The sequence below is a fragment of the Coenobita brevimanus genome, chromosome 3 (genome assembly GCF_032717465.1).
Source record: "Coenobita brevimanus isolate Jiangsu-jjx chromosome 3, ASM3271746v2, whole genome shotgun sequence".
In the NCBI taxonomy this organism is placed as follows: Eukaryota; Metazoa; Arthropoda; class Malacostraca; order Decapoda; family Coenobitidae; genus Coenobita; species Coenobita brevimanus.
Window position 1 is genome coordinate 2,594,328 of NC_136956.1, and position 16,393 is coordinate 2,610,720.

At 43.9% G+C, this 16,393-nt stretch overlaps 1 protein-coding gene across 1 annotated transcript in view; it reads right to left on the bottom strand.

Annotated features, from left to right (window-relative positions):
• Positions 1-16,393, bottom strand: part of LOC145393963 (uncharacterized) — a 263,346-nt gene that overhangs the window by 91,466 nt on the left and 155,487 nt on the right. The window contains exons 42-52 of the mRNA XM_080267943.1: positions 14,813-15,044; positions 12,986-13,060; positions 10,841-10,947; positions 7,753-7,990; positions 6,716-6,838; positions 6,434-6,580; positions 5,382-5,510; positions 3,696-3,784; positions 1,838-1,968; positions 1,015-1,133; positions 205-402 (exon numbers count right to left, since the gene is read on the bottom strand). Of these exons, the coding sequence (XP_080124069.1) occupies positions 205-402; positions 1,015-1,133; positions 1,838-1,968; positions 3,696-3,784; positions 5,382-5,510; positions 6,434-6,580; positions 6,716-6,838; positions 7,753-7,990; positions 10,841-10,947; positions 12,986-13,060; positions 14,813-15,044 (1,588 nt within the window). The remainder of the gene's footprint in view (positions 1-204; positions 403-1,014; positions 1,134-1,837; positions 1,969-3,695; positions 3,785-5,381; positions 5,511-6,433; positions 6,581-6,715; positions 6,839-7,752; positions 7,991-10,840; positions 10,948-12,985; positions 13,061-14,812; positions 15,045-16,393) is intronic.

A 16,393-nucleotide genomic window follows, 5' to 3' on the forward strand; every position in this document is an offset into this window, starting at 1 on the left:
TATGAGGAAGTTTGGCTCCCAGGTGGATGGATGGATGGATGGATGGTCAAGTGGGTGAATGGATGGAGGAAGGGAGGTAGGAACAGACGGATGGATAGATGGATGGGGAGTGTGTGGATGGATGGATAGGCAGACGACGGGTGTATGAATGGATGGATGGATAGATAAACAGATAGATGGACGATAGACAAGCCCAACACTCACGATAGATATAACAGGCGATAGATCCAGATGGTGTAAGAGGGTTGAAGCGAGATCCTGTGAGTTGTTGCCGGAGCACAGTGCGTTGGTAATGGCGGTGGGTGTGGCGTTGGTGGCTGGGGGGAAGGCGACCAAACGGCGACGGGACCAGCCCTCCTTACACACCAGCTCCTCAAGGGTCGTGTCCTCCAGTGAGAGAAGCTGAAGGATGAGTTAAAGAATTATTATCACCATCATTATCGTCATCATCATCATCATTAGCATCACCATCATCATCATTATCGTCATCAGCAGTATTGTCACCATCACAATCATCATCATCATCATAATCATCATCATTAGCATCATCATTAGCATCATCAGTATCTTCATCAGCGTTATTATCACCACCACAATCATCATCATCATCATCATCACCATCACCATCATCGTTACTACCATCCACCACCAGCACCATCACCATCACCATCACCACCACCATCACCACCACCACCACCATCACCACCACCATCACCATCACCACCACCCCTCACTCCAGCCCCCTCCCCCCCACATTCCATCTCTCACTCCACTCTCCTCCCTACACTCCACTTCTCACTCCACTCCCCCCCCCCCACACTTCACCTCTCACTCCATTCTCACTTCATTCTCCTTCTTAACACTCAATACAACTCCATCACTCAATCCACCTCCCACTCCAACCTCCTCCTTCAACTCCACCTCCCACTCCAACCTCCTCCTCCAACTCCACCTCCCACTCCAACCTCCTCCTCCAACTCCACCTCCCACTCCACTTCCTCCACTTCTACTCACGGCCATCATGTTCAGCTCAGCCTCAGCCAGCGCCTCCACCACGGCCGTTTCGAGGCCCAGGTCGTCCTCGAGGTATTGCCTGACTTCACCCCAGTCGTCCACCAAGCTACGCAGCGGCACTGGAGGGGGAGGAGAAGGAGAGGAAGAACGAGAAGGGGAGATTAAATTTTTATCAATCAATCTATCTATCTTTCTATCTATTTATGGCCAGACGGGTAGAATAATTTTAGATCTTGATTATTCGTGTAGATTTAAGAAAAGTCATCATCATCATCATCATCATCATCATCATCATCGTTGTCATCATCATCATCATCATCACCACCTCACGTATCACCGTAACACACAAACTAGTAAACTCAAGTGTGGCAGCATCAAAATAAATCACTCAGGTAAAAGTGTTAGGGAGCTTCAAGGGAATAAGTATCACCGTAACACCGTAACACACCGTAACACGCCGTAGCACACCGTAACACAAGTACTAGTAAAGTCAAGTGTGGCAGCATGTTAATAAATCACTCAGGTAAAGGTGTTAGGGAGCTTCCAGGGACTAAATATCACCGTAACACCGTAGCACCGTAACACACGTACTGGTAAAGTCGAGCGTATAGCAGCGTTAACAGCATCAAGATAAATCATTCAGGTAAAGGTGTTAGGGAGCTTCCAGGGACTAAATATCACCGTAGCACCGTAACACACGTACTGGTAAAGTCGAGCGTATAGCAGCGTTAACAGCATCAAGATAAATCATTCAGGTAAGGGTGTTAGGGAGCTTCCAGGGACTAAATATCACCGTAACACCGTAACACCGTAACACACGTACTGGTAAAGTCGAGCGTGGCAGCGTTAACAGCATCTTGTAAGGCGTTGATCCCGTCCACAACTCCTTCCAGGTCCTCAGCAAGTTCTGACCCTGAGACCAAACCTACTTCCTCCTTCAACAGCCCTGAGAAGCTGAGGAAGAAGAGAGAGAGAGGGTTGAGAAAGTCTACGTCTATCTGTTTATCTATCTTTCTGGCTATCTATCAGGCTGTCTGTCTATCTATCCATCTATCAGCATTTCAATCTGCCTACCTACCTATCTATATTCCTGTCCATTTATACAACTATATACCTGTCAATCTATCTATCTATCTTTCTGTCTATTTGTCGATAAATCTATCTATCAGTATTTATACTTACCTACATAAAGTCTATATCTATCTGTCTATCTATCTTTTTGTCTATCTGTCTCTGTCTATTTGTTGATACATCCATCTATTAGTAATTATACCTACCTATCTATTTATCTATCTACCTATATTACTATCTATCTATCTATCTGTCTCTCTCTCTATGTATTTATCTATCTATCTGTCTGTCTATACACCTATCTATCTATCTGTTAATCTATCCATCTCTCTCTCTCTCTCAGACAATACTCCGGTTCTAAATCCTTTCCATAGCTCTTCTTCGTGACTAGCATCATAATCTAGTGTCAATCTCTTGCTACAACTTAGCATTCAAGATGGAGAGATGGCAATTTTAGGCCTATAGGCTTTTCACCCTAACTTGGCCCAAATTTTCGTCCTTTTATAACTTATTTCACGTAGCTCACGGGCAGAAGACAATGCTACGGCTCTACATCTTTTCCATGGCACTTCTTCGTGATTAGCACCATATTCTAGTGTTAATCTATTGTTACAGCTCTAGGAAGATAAATATTTACGGCTCTACATCCTTTCCATGGCACTTCTTCGTGATTAGCACCATATTCTAGTGTTAATCTATTGTTACAGCCCTAGGAAGATAAATATTTACGGCTCTGCATCCTTTCCATGGCACTTCTTCGTGATTAGCACCATATTCTAACGCTAATCTATTGTTACAACTCAGAATCATGATGGAGAGACGGCGATTTTAGGCCTACACTCTGTCCACTTTAAGGGGGCGTAAAATTGCCATCTCTCCGTCTTGAATGCCGGGCTGTGACAATACACAAACACTAAAAGAGGGTGCTAGTCACGAAGAAGTGCCACAGAAAGGATGCAGAGCCGTAGTATTGACTTATTTTGCCGCTGGGATATGAGTGAGTTGCAAAAAGGCGAAAAATCTGAGCCAAGTTAAGGTGAAAACAGTACAGCATCATAATCTATCGTTCATCTTGACTATAATATTAAAGATGGAGAGGAAGGGAGTGATCAGAGGAAGGGAGTGATTAGAGAGGAAGGGAGTGATTATAGGAAGGGAGTGATTAGAGAGGAAGGGAGTGAATAGGGGAAGGAAGTGAATTGGGAGGAAGGGAGTGAATAGGGGAAGGGAGTGAACTGGGAGGAAGGGAGTGAATAGAGGAAGGGAGTGAATACGGAGGAAGGAAGTGAATAGAGAAAGCGAAGGAATGAGTTAAGGGAGTGAACAGAGGGAGTGAAGGAAGTGAACAGAAGTGAACAGGAGGAGTGAAGGAAGTGAAGGGAGTGCTCAGGTGTGAACGGAAGGAGTGAAGGAGGGGAACAGGAGTGAACAGAAGGAGTGAAGGGAGTGAGCAGGAGTGAACAGGAGGAGTGAAGAAAGTGAACAAAAGAGAACAGAAGATATGAGAGAAGTGAACAGGAGGGAACAGAGGGAGTGAAGAAAGGAGTGAAGGAAGTGAAACGGAGTGAACAGGAGTGAAGGAAGTGAACAGAAGCAATGGGGTCTCTAACCTCTTGGACAGTTCCCGCCATAGTTTCATCTGCATCAGCTTCAGTGACCCCGAGAGGAAGGTCACCGGGTCAACCTCGCCGGCCACGATCTGTTGAGAGGTCAGGTCAGGTCAGTTTAGGTCAGGTCAGGCCAGAATGTTATAATGACTGAGGTCAGATTGAAGAGGTTAAGGGGAGAAAATAAAGCCGAAACTGTGACTATCTAGCTGTCTATCTATCTATCCATCTACCTATCTATCTGTCTGTCTCTCTGTCAGTCTATCTGTTTATCTATCTATCTCTCTATCTATCTATTGCCAGACGCCTTAATCCCATAAGGGGTGGCCACAAACAAATCCCTTCCATGTCGCCCTGTCCCCTACCATTTCATCAGCCCTCTCCCCACCTTATACCCCTCTCTCTCATATACCTCCACTCCATCCCTCCATCTCATCCTCGGTCTCCCCTTCCCTCTCCTCCCTCCACCTCATGCACATTCTCCTCGTTAGTCTCTCACTCTCCATCCACTTCACATGGCCAAAGCACCTCAATACATAACGCTTTCTATCACACCCACATCCACACCACAGCGCTCCTTCATTTCCTCGTTTGTCAGGACATCCAAAGTAGTATTAATAGTTTCCATGATAACACGGTTTGGTGATCAATTATGCGGCAAAATATGAGAGAAGTGACTTAATTAACACACATTACTCCTACATAAGCTTTCCATTGATGTGCACAGGGCAGGGGTAGCCTTCAAAATTCCCTCGACAGCCCAGTTTTGGTGCTCGGTTTGCTTTTTTTTTAATTTTTTTTGTCTTTCTTATTAGTACGGGGCGAATTTTGAGAACAGACGTTTAGGTACCACTTATTTCTATTCCATAAACGTTCCAACAATGCAAGAACGCCCTCTGTAGCCTTAACAATATCGAGATAGAAATTTTGGTGTGATGCCCTACTGCCTGCCACACAGAAGGTATCCCCACCACCACCACCCAACCCCACCACCACCACCACCACCACCCTGTTACTACTGTCAGTTTGTGTCCATCACCCTTTTCAATCCTGTAACGTGTTTTCTTTGTCTGTTTTTTTATTCTTGCTATCTCCAGACGATTTTAAACTCAAGGGAGATTTTTCGAACGGGAAAGGATAGACACGAAATGACTGGATCTTGAATTTGGCTCTCGTTATCTTTTTTTTTTTTTTTTTTTTGAAGGGAGCAATTTGCTGGCCCTTGGCCTTTGGTTCCTTCTTCCTTGCATAAAAAAAAAGGATATACTCGTAGCCTAGGCAAAGCTCGTCACTACCACAGAGCTTCCAAAAGTTGAATAAGAACAAAAGAATAAGAAGCAAAGAGCAAAAAAGTGCGCCACACAGATTGATGGGGTTGTTGTTGTTGTTGTTTTTGTTATTGGTGGTGGTGACACTGTTGCTCTTGTTAATGTTGTTGTTGTCGTTGTTGTTGTTGTTCTTCTTCTTCCACCTCTTCTTCTTCCCGGCTCATCTGAACGTAAACCAGGTGGAGTGCAGGCTAAAGTTCCCCTCTGCACCCCTAGCATCTTCATTCAGGAGATGGGGAGAGAGCTGAGGGACATACGTATAGCCAGGCAATGGAGCCACCCGGTGATATTAATGCCACCACGTGTAGGCGTCCCTCTACAGCACCAGTAAAGGGATTTAATGGTAAAAACACATACTAACCTTGTCCAGATCCATCACAGCCCCCATGTCACCGAGTTGTGAGAGGCTGGCCACGGCTGCGTTCATGTGGACCAGCACAGGATCCAACCAGTTTGATGACACCAACGCACGCACACGCAGCGCCTCGATCTGTACGCACACAGGTATGGTGAGATTTGACACAGACACAGACACAGACACACACACACACACACACACACACACACACACACACACACACACACAAACACACAAAAGCAAGTTGTTTGTAGGGTAGTCGGTGAAACGGGCCATTCATAGATGCACTCATTCAAGCCCTTAAAATCTTTGACTTCATCATACTGGCATCATCAGCCACAAAAAATTACCCACCATCACCACCACCATTATCCTCCTCCTCCTCCTTCTCCTCCTCCTCCTCCTCCTCCTCATCATCATCATCATCATCATCATCCCAACCCCTTTTCCCACACAGAGATGGAGTGATATAGGATCTAGAAACGAGAAAAAGACAAAAGTTTGATAGTGAGACAAGCCATCAACAGCAATGTCTAATAAAATGAACCACACAACCATTCACACACTGACACTTACAGACGTAAAGCAAAACATATACAAAAAACTGAATTAGCTCTGTAAGAAACTATATTATTTTTCAGTATTTTTCCTTTCCTATACCAAATGTGAAACAAGGACTAGGTAATAAACAGATTGAAATTTAAGGTTAGTGAAGTTTCAGTCTATCCCTTCACATGCCAAACACAAATACCTGAATAAGAAAGGGATATACCTCAGTGATAATGTACAGTTAGCCACACACGAACATGGGGCAGTGCCTGTGAGACCTGGAGATCTTGCTACAATTTCCGACGTTCATGCATCACGGTTACTTAGTCATTTCACCTAATATTGAACACCTCCTTTGATTCATGTCAGTGCACCAACAAATACGTGGTTATGTCAAGATTGTCATGTGTATCAAATGCTAGACCTCTGTTACACATTGATGCTGTCCCAGGTTCATATGCTGCCACACGTCTATTTCAGCCTCAACCGGACAAAGATGGACTTACTTCCGTGATCAGGTAGGTGAAGTTAATATTTTGTAGAACTTTCTCAGCGAAGGCATCGGGACCAACTTCCTGAATAGCCTGATAAAGGGCATCCAGAGGGTCAGGTGTGGATGTGCTTCTCCTCTCTCGGACGTCTCTCTTCGCCCTCTCCTCTCCCACCTCTTCTACATGGCTCTTCTCTCTTCCTCCATCCTCCTCCTCGTCTTCCACATTCCTCTTCTCTCTACTTCCATCGTCCTCTTTGTCATCCAGACTTCTCTTCTCTCTACCTCCATCCTCCTCTTCGTTTTCCACACTCCTCTTGTCCCTCTTTCCCTCCTCCTCGTCCAGCACCTTCACCCATCTCCTCATTTCCTCCTTAGATGACATAAGGGTAGCCAGTTCTTGTGCTTCGGATCCATAAACCTGAAATGATATGGTGCAAGTAACTTAAACATCTGTGAAACATTACTGGTTGGTACTCATATAACCAACTATACCCTTGTTACTCTAAGCTGGTCTAAAACTGTCCTCTTTCCAGCTTCACTGCTCAGGTGTAACAATGGATTAGCAATAGAATGCGATGCTACTCACAAAATAGCGCCACGGAAATGATGAAAAGCTGCTGCATTGCCCTTTTCTACCGTATGTAAAATTAGCCACGAAAGGACGAAAACCTGGACTAAGTTACGGTAAGAGGAGAATAATGAACACCGCTCCACCCAGGCACTGCCAGAGACCTTTTGTTGAGGTGATGATGAAGGACTCCCTGTATTGCAAAAGTGTGGTGCTTAAGGTGAATGTGTTGTGGTATGTGGGATGCATTACAGCGAGGGAACAGTGGATTGCTTGTGGGATGTATTTAGCGTTGGTGCTGATGCAGGGAAGGGTGATGCCACAGAGTTTAGTCTGGATTGGTGCATTTATGTTTCTCTGGACAGGGCAATATTTTAGGGATGAATCTCTGGTGGCAGTTCATGAAGGATGCTGTTTGGCTGGAGGTTTCATGTGGCTGTGGTGGCCGTGTATCTGTGTGGGTGTTAATGAAGTGTGGCGTCGGGCAGAGGAGGAGGAGAGATGTTATTGAGGGATTATGTGTAATGCAAGGATCTGTGTGTGTGTGTGTGTGTGTGTGTGTGTGTGTGTGTGTGTGTGTGTGTGTGTGTGTGTGTGTGTGTGTGTGTGTGTGTGTGTGTGTGTGTGTGTGTGTGTGTGTGTGTATCAACCACATCCAGGTGTGTGCAAGGAACAATTGTGCGTTAAAATCACCAATGCCCGGGGGAGTCCAGTGAACGGAAAAGTGTTGACATGAACAGAGGGTACCAGTTCCCTTCACTCACCCTATTAACATCAACCAGAAGGCGCTGCAGAGCCAGGACAACCTCTAGGGTGAAGCTGCTGGTGTAGTCATGGGTGAGGATGTCCGTCAAGGGTACCATGACAGCGATGCGGGAGCCGAGGGTGCGTAGGGCTGCTGTGGCTCCTGGTAAATCGCTGACTACAGATGTTACGGCCTGGGTCACATTCTTTCTCTGACCTCCACCCTCACCTAACACCTGACCCAGTGCTGTTAGTAGGCTGCAGGGAAAATTGTTATTAGTATTACTGTTGCTGTTATTATTATTATTATTATTACTATTATCATCATCATCCGGCCCTCCCTTCCCACCCTAGGGCGGGGTGAGGAGTAGCAACATCCAGACTATTATTATTATTATTATTATTATTATGATTATTATTATTATCATTATTATTAATACTACTGCTGCTACTACTACTGCTACAGCTACTGCTACTAATACTATAATCATTTCTATCATCCTTATCATCAACGCCATTATCATCATCATCATCATCATCATCATAGCCATCATTACCACCACCACCATCACCATCATCATCATCATCATCATCAAACTTGCTATCACCAGGATCGTCATAATCATCATTAGCACCATCTTTATCATCACTATTATCATCATTATCATCATTTTTATCACCGTAATCATCATCAACATAAATATTACTACCATCATCATCATCAATATTCACTATCATCATCACCATCATCATCATCATCACTTGTGCTATAGAGGGACGCCTTCACGTGGTGGCACTGACATACCCTGGCTGCTCCTCTCTCCCCCCCTCTCTCTCTCTCAGACGATTTTATTCAGCCCAGGAGTCACTTTTCAAAACTGGAGGGCTTAGATACAGCCTTCACTAACCTCTAAATTAAATAACCAAAATAAAACACCCTACCATTAGTAAAAAGAAAGGAGAACTCGCCAGACTGAAGAGGCAGGCTATCCACGAACCCTTACACACGCTTTATTACCTCCAAAGAACTCTATAAATATTAACAGCATTTTAATCTGCACTATATATAAGAGAAACCTTCCTTAATCCTTCCCTATTCACAGGTTAATATGCCTTTTTCAAATCTAAAGTTCTTAAATATCTTCCCCACCTCACGCCGCCTTTCGCCACACTCTGCCTTACTACGCTGCGTATACTGTACTTTATTTTCGGCTACATAAATTATCTAGTACCATTCCTAAAGCCACTCTGTAAGTCACGCATCAGATGTAATACTACTACCTCTACTACTACTACTACAACGGTACTACTACTACTACTACTACTAACAATAATAATAATAACAATAACAATAATAATAATAATAATAATAATAATAATAATTAATAATAATAACGATGGTGACGATGATGATGGCAATTAATGCAAATACTAATAATAACAATTAATGCAAATACTAATAATAATACTAATAATAACAATAATCAGTTTGGAAGAATGGTGTAATTGTTAAAGTTCCGAAGAAGGGAGACCTGAGTGAATGTGGTAATTGGAGGGGAATCTCTTTGTCACCGATAGCTATGAAAGTTTTCAGTAAAGTGTTGTTAAATAGGTTGGAGCCGGTGGTTGAGGGTATTCTGAGGGATGAACAGGCTGGTTTTAGAAAGGGACGTGGTTGCAATGATCAGATCTTTATAGTTAGGCATTTGATGCAGCAAGTTAATGAAATGAGAGTACCGTTAAGTCTTTGTTTTGTTGATTTTGAAAAGGCTTTTGATAGTGTTTCGAGAGAGACTATGGGGAAGATCATGAGACATTATGGAATACCAGAGGAGTTTGTGAGGGTCATTATGAACATGCATGAGGACACATTTTGTAAAGTGATGGTTGATGGTTGTCTGAGTGATTCGTTTGAAGTCAAGTCCGGAGTAATTCAAGGTGGTGTTCTATCGCCTTTAATATTTATAATGGTCATTGATTACATTATGAAACGCGTTGGAACAGAAACCGGTGCAGGTATACTTTGGGGAGAGAACAGGAAACTTTTGGATTTAGATTATGCAGATGATATAGTTTTGATTTGTGATGGGCCAGAAGAGATGCAGAGAGTGTTGGACTGTTTGGTGAGTGAAGGTCGCAAGGTGGGTTTGGTTATTAATTGTGGAAAAACTGAAATAATCAATATGAATATGGAAAATGCACAGGAATGTGTAATTGGAGGTATGGTTGTAAAGCAAGTTGATAGGTTTAAATATTTAGGTACTTATTTAGCCAAGGATGGTTCTTTGAACTTTGAATTCGAGGAAAGGTTAAAGAAGGCTAATCAGGCAATGGGAATGCTTAAAAATATTTGGAATAATAACAATTTCTCTGTGCATACAAAAATCAAACTTTATAAGGTAATGGTTAGGAGTATCTTAATTTATGGACACGAGTCTTGGTACAGCACAGTGACTATGGAAAATAAATTCTTGGTGTTTGAAAATAAAGCACTTAGAAGAATATTAGGAGTTAAGTGGTGGGAAAGGATACCAAATAGTAGAATTAGAGAAATAACGGGAGTGCAGCCGATCGATGAATATGTTAGATTCTCACGATGGAAGTGGCTAGGACATATGTACAGGAGACAGGGAATAGTACGAGGTACACCAGGGTGGGTGGCACTTGGTAGGAGAGGTAGAGGAAGGCCAAAAGAGACGTGGGTGAGGACAATGAGACGGGAAGCTGGAGATGAGTGTTGGGGAGATCTTGAGGAGTTAGCACAAGATAGGATGTGGTGGTGTGAGTTCATCGAGGCCCTATGCATCCCCGAGGGTGCCACAGGAAATGATTGATTGATTGATTGAATAATAATAATAATGATGATGATGATGATGATGGCATAGGTGATGTTGGAGATAATAATGAGAAGGAAGAGGAAGAGGAGGAGGAAGGAAATGACTGCGGTGATGATGATGATGATGATGATGATGAACGACAGGACTCACTTCACACCACGTACTCAATTATGGTGACGATAAATAATAATAATAATAATGATGATGATGATGATGATGATGATAACGCAGGATGACAATAACAGCAAAACCAACAATAACCATCACTAACCCTCTCAGTTGAAGTATGGTGGTGGAGTTGAGTGTGGAGGACAGACACGCCTCCACCTCACTCCACATCTCTGGGTCCTCCACGTAGTACCGAACCGCATCTTCCACCTGTGAAACGGAACAGAAAATGATGCAACAGGATGACTATAGTTGTTCCCTCTTAATTTGACTCTGACTGTCTTCTTCCGAGGATGAGATGAAGGAATGGAGAGGTATATGAGCGAGGTGGGGTGTAAGCTGGGCGGAGGGGATGCGAAATGACAGGGGTAACGGCGACATGGAGACGATTTGTTTGTGGCCATCCCTTACATGATTGAGGTGTCTGGCTATACATAGACAGAGAAGTATACGAGACAGGGGGGTGTAAATTGTGGGTAGGGCAGCGAAATGGCAGGGGACAGGGCGACATGGAGGCGATTTGTTTGTGGCCACCCCTTACATGATTGAGGCGTCTGGCTATAGATAGATAGAGGAGTACAGTATATGAGAGAGGTGGGTGTAAATTGGGGGGAGGGCAGCGAAATGGCAAGGGATAGGGTGAAATGGAGGCGATTTGTTTGTGGCCACCGCTTACAGGTTTGTGGTGTCTGGCTACAGATGGACAGACTTATGTATCCGACTCTGGACACAAGCTTAACAACCCGTTCCCTGAGACCCAGCTGTCATCCTACGTGCCACACATCTCCACATGTCACCACTTCGGCGCTAACACCCACTGTCCATACTGAATACATGCCAAGTCTTCTCCATACGGGACTTGGGTACTGGTATTAGCGGGGGTGTTTTTGCAGCTCGGCGAGTCTTATGGTAGATCAGTAAAGTCATATGTAGCGAAATTCTGAGTCTTAAACTGTTAGTCCTCTTGTAGCGTATTTCACGGAGATCATTAGTAATGGGGAAAAAGACAATGCTATGGCTCTACATCCTTCCATAGCATTCCTCTGTGACTATTACTATAACTCGGTATAAATCTGCTCTCTCTCTCTCTCGCTCTTGCATGTCGTGTTGTAACAAGAGATTAACACTACAATATGGTGCTAGTCACAAAAAAGTGCTATGGAAGGGATGCTGAGGGTTGGTACTGTCTTACTGAGCCGCTGAGCAAAGGGACACAGACTGCAAAGGGACGAAAATCAGAACACCTCCGCCTACTTCAAACGGATGAGCTACAGAGGAGGAGGAGGAGGAGGGGAGGACCGAGAAGAAGGAGTGATTGGAGGGTGACACTGCCAGTAAGACGTGTCAGTGTAATGGATGAAGAATAGGAAGCCTGAGATCAAGGCGTGAATGTAGCGTGAGATGACTAGGAGAATACAAGCGTGTGTGGTGGCCGGAAGGAGAGAGGGAGACCGAGGAATAGAAGTAAAAGGACAGTGACTAAGAGAATGTGTGTAAGTGAGGTGCTTGGAAGGAGGAAAGAATTGATATTGTTGTTTAATCCCGGTCTATCTGGTCAAGCAGTCCCGTCGATCGCAGGTAACCAACTGCTTTTCTATGAGGCCTTCCTACAGATACAGTGTCGCACATAAAACCGTGTAGTGATCCGGCGACCCCTTGTGGTAGACAGCGCCTCACCAGGGTCACAGCAGGGCCCTTCCCACGGCGAGGTGAATGTAAATATGAGGAGGTTTGGCTCCTGGGTGGACGCTGCTGATGCTCCACCCAGGACGAACAGTGCCACCACGTATAGGCTCCTCGTCAGCACCAGTAGGTGAGACTGAAAATAAGGAATGAATGGAGAATGAAAGACTGACAAGGAGAGTGTGAGTAAGGTAGTTGAATGAAGAGAGAAAGACCAAGAACAAGGATGACAGTGCAAAGCTAAAAATCCTGTTTTCCGCAACTTACAGAAACAATTATAGAAAAGATGTGATTTTTTGGTACACATCCCTTACTGTTCCTACACACACACACACACACACACACACACACACACACAACATATACGTAAACTCGCCCAAGAGAATAATGGGTATTGTGAGAACGGCTCAATCTGCTGGTGTGGGCTTGGGTGTGGCAGTGGGATTAGGAAATGAATAAAAATGGAAAGACAGGCACCGATACCCTGACTAAGCCGTCCCCAGAACACAGGAGAAGCTGCCTGGAGGAGTGGATATATATAAAGGTAACCCTGTACTTAACTCACCTGAAGACTGATATTGGCGAAGGTGTCAAACAGTTCCTCACAAGACACTCCGGCCTCCCTTCCCTCCAACAAGATCTGGAAATATGGACGTCATTAATTTTCTTACTGATTCCATATACATTTTTTTTTCCCCATCATAATCCTTTTTTTTTTTTCTTTACAGAAGATGAACTGAGGATGGAAAAACAAATCAATTAAATATAAGAATCCATACAGCAGATTACTGGCGTCCTCCATTCATTATAAAATCTGTAACAGTTGGACTTGAACAGCTGTGGGTTGAAGTTTGGAGGGAAACAACTCTGGGGCAGCGAGTTCCAGAGAGATGCAGTTCGGGGAATGAAAGACTTCTGATAGGCAGAAGTTGTGCAATATGGCTGAGTGACATTCCAGTCATGAGCGCTACCAGATGCCCGTGTAGCACGAGGGAAGGCATGGAGAGGTGGCACCATGGACGCAACTTCGTCTGAGCATTTGCCATAAAAATATCTGTAAAATAATGCAAGGGAGGCAACATTCCTTCTTACTTGCAGGGGAGGTAGTTTATATGTCATGGCAGGGTTGTTAATGATTCTAACAGCTTTGTTCTGAATTTTGTCTAGTAGTTTTAGCGCAACCTCTCCACACCCATTCCCCTCAGGAGCGTAGGGGCCCAGGGCTAGGCTACTCATTCCTGACACCTAAGGCAAAGGTGACCAGCCTCCTTCGTCCCTGAGTAGCATTATGTGAGCAATATATCCCAAGCACTTTAACCCACTAGACCACCAGGCGTCTATTTTTATCTTATTTTTATTACTAATTTATGTATTTATTCGAATTCGGGTGGTTGGATACAGGCCGTCATTCAGGTAGCTCCCTAACACCTCTTCCTAAGCGATTTATTTTCTTTTTTTACCTTACCGTCCTCTTCTGTGTCATCTGAGTCTAACATCACCATACTCTGCATAAATAACGTACAAAAAGGTATTAACCAGCCATATCCAAGAATAAATCGCTAAGGAAGAGGTGTTAGGGAGTCTCCAGCCACATTCAAGATCGATTCTCTGTAGTAACTTAGATTTTTAATAGATAGATAGATAGATAGATAAATAGACAGATGGAAAGATAGATAGATAGATAGATAGATAGACAGACAGACAGATAGACAGACAGACAGATAGAGAGACAGATAGATAGATAGACACACACATACATATAAATAGACAGACAGATTGACAGATAGATACAAATAGACAGATTGATAGATAGATATAGATTAGGAGACAGACAGACAGACAGACAGATAGACAGATAGATAAACAGACAGACAGACAGACAAATGAATAGATAGATAAACAGATAGATAGAGATTGATAGACATAGTACACAGACAGACAGACAGACAAACAGAAAGATCGGGAGAGAGAGAGAGAGAGAGAGAGAGAGAGAGAGAGAGAGAGAGAGAGAGAGAGAGAGAGAGAGAGAGAGAGAAACATAGGTAGGTAGGTTGATGGATGGATGGAGGTAGACAGATAGATAGATAGATAGATAGATAGATAGATAAACATGCATAGAGACAGGCAGACAGACAGACAGATTTAATTTACAATAATATTTCTCTCATAATCATAATTTTTTTTTTCCAGGATGAACAAGAGGAAAGAGATAATCCTGGACCCTCAATTCTTCGTTCATCCTAGGAATATTATAGCACAATTTTGACGGCTTCGTAGATTAAGCTGGCTAATTTCTTCCATCTCTGTCTGTCTGTCTGTCTCTCTCTGACTATCTCAACATGTGATTCCATCTCTCACTCACTCACTCTCTCTCTCTCCATTTCCAACTCACCATCATATCACGCTGCCAATCGAAGTCCCGAAGAAGTGAGTTGATGACATGGGTTAAGTTGGTCCTGGGAATGTCACAAGCCAGTCTCCCATACTCCCTCCACCGCCCCGCCTGGCGATCCAGCACGCCCGCCCACCGCCCAGCCTGGCCAAACACGACGCCCACCCACCGCCCCACCCACTGCACAGACCCACCTGACTCTTCGCTGGTGTACCGACAAAATGGCTCCTTCCTGAAATGGGAAATAGTGAAAATATATGAAAAGAGTGAATCCATTTTTTCTGTACAAATCTTGGACTTATTCTTACGGTAATTTTTAATATTTAGATGTTTTTATGAAGTTTAGATTTCTTGGATGGGCTACATAATTGCCCTCATTAGGAACGTCATCAACAGAGGTAATTTGTAGCTTCAATTAAATCATGTTGGTGGTGGGAATAGAATTGTAAATGTGAGAAATTGGACTGAAGGGGTTAAAATGCTTCTGTGTGTGTGTGTGTGTGTGTGTGTGTGTGTGTGTGTGTGTGTGTGTGTGTGTGTGTGTGTGTGTGTGTGAGAGAGAGCGAGAGAGAGAGAGAGAGAAAGAGAGAGAATTATTACCAAGCCCCTCCTGCTTACAACACGACGGTCCGAATTCTCGTCTGTTAAGGAAGCTCCCTAACACCTCTTCCCAAGCGATTTATTTTGCTTACTATACCGTCTCGTCCTCTGTGTTAGTTAAATCATTCTTAGATCACCATACTCTGCATAAATGATGGACAAAATGATATCAGCCAGCCAAATCCAAAAATAAATCGCTAAGGAAGAGGTGTTAGGGGGCTTCCTTGAGAGTATACGCCAAAGCTACTTGTCCACTCTCCACTACCAGGTCTCTCTCTCTCCCTAACCATAGCACGTCCACTTTTCAACCTCATCCACTTTCCAACTTACTCCACTTTCCAACCTCCTCCATTCCACCTCCTCGTCATTAGTAGTCGGTAATAAAATATATGGTACTATCTTTACACGTGTATTCTCTATCCATCACTGTATGTCTACCTACAGCCAGACGCCTTAATCCCGTAAGGGGTGGCCAAAAACAAATCGCCTCCATGTCGCCCTGTTCCCTGCCGTTTCGTTACCCTCCCCCCAAATTACACCCCCCTCTCATATACCTCCACTCCATCCCCCCACCTCATGCTCAGTCTCTCCCTCCTTCTTCCCCCGTACACCCCACTCACATACACTCTCCTCGTTAGTTTCTCCCTATCCATCCTCTCCACATGGCCAAACTGCTTCACTGTATTTCTCCTAATGCTTTCTATCACATCCACATCCACACCACAACGTTCCTTCACTTCCTCATTTGTCAGTCTGTCTCCCCACGTAACTCCACAAGCTCTACATCCACATCCACACCACAACGCTCCTTCACCTCCTTATTTGTCAGTCTGTCTCTCCATGTAACTCCAAATGCCCCTCTCCAATCACTCATTTATTTACATCAAAAACACAAATATTCACCAACTCACGTCACGCTGAGAATACCCACCAGAAGTATTCATATTCCCATACAAAAATGTTCATATATATCCACTACTT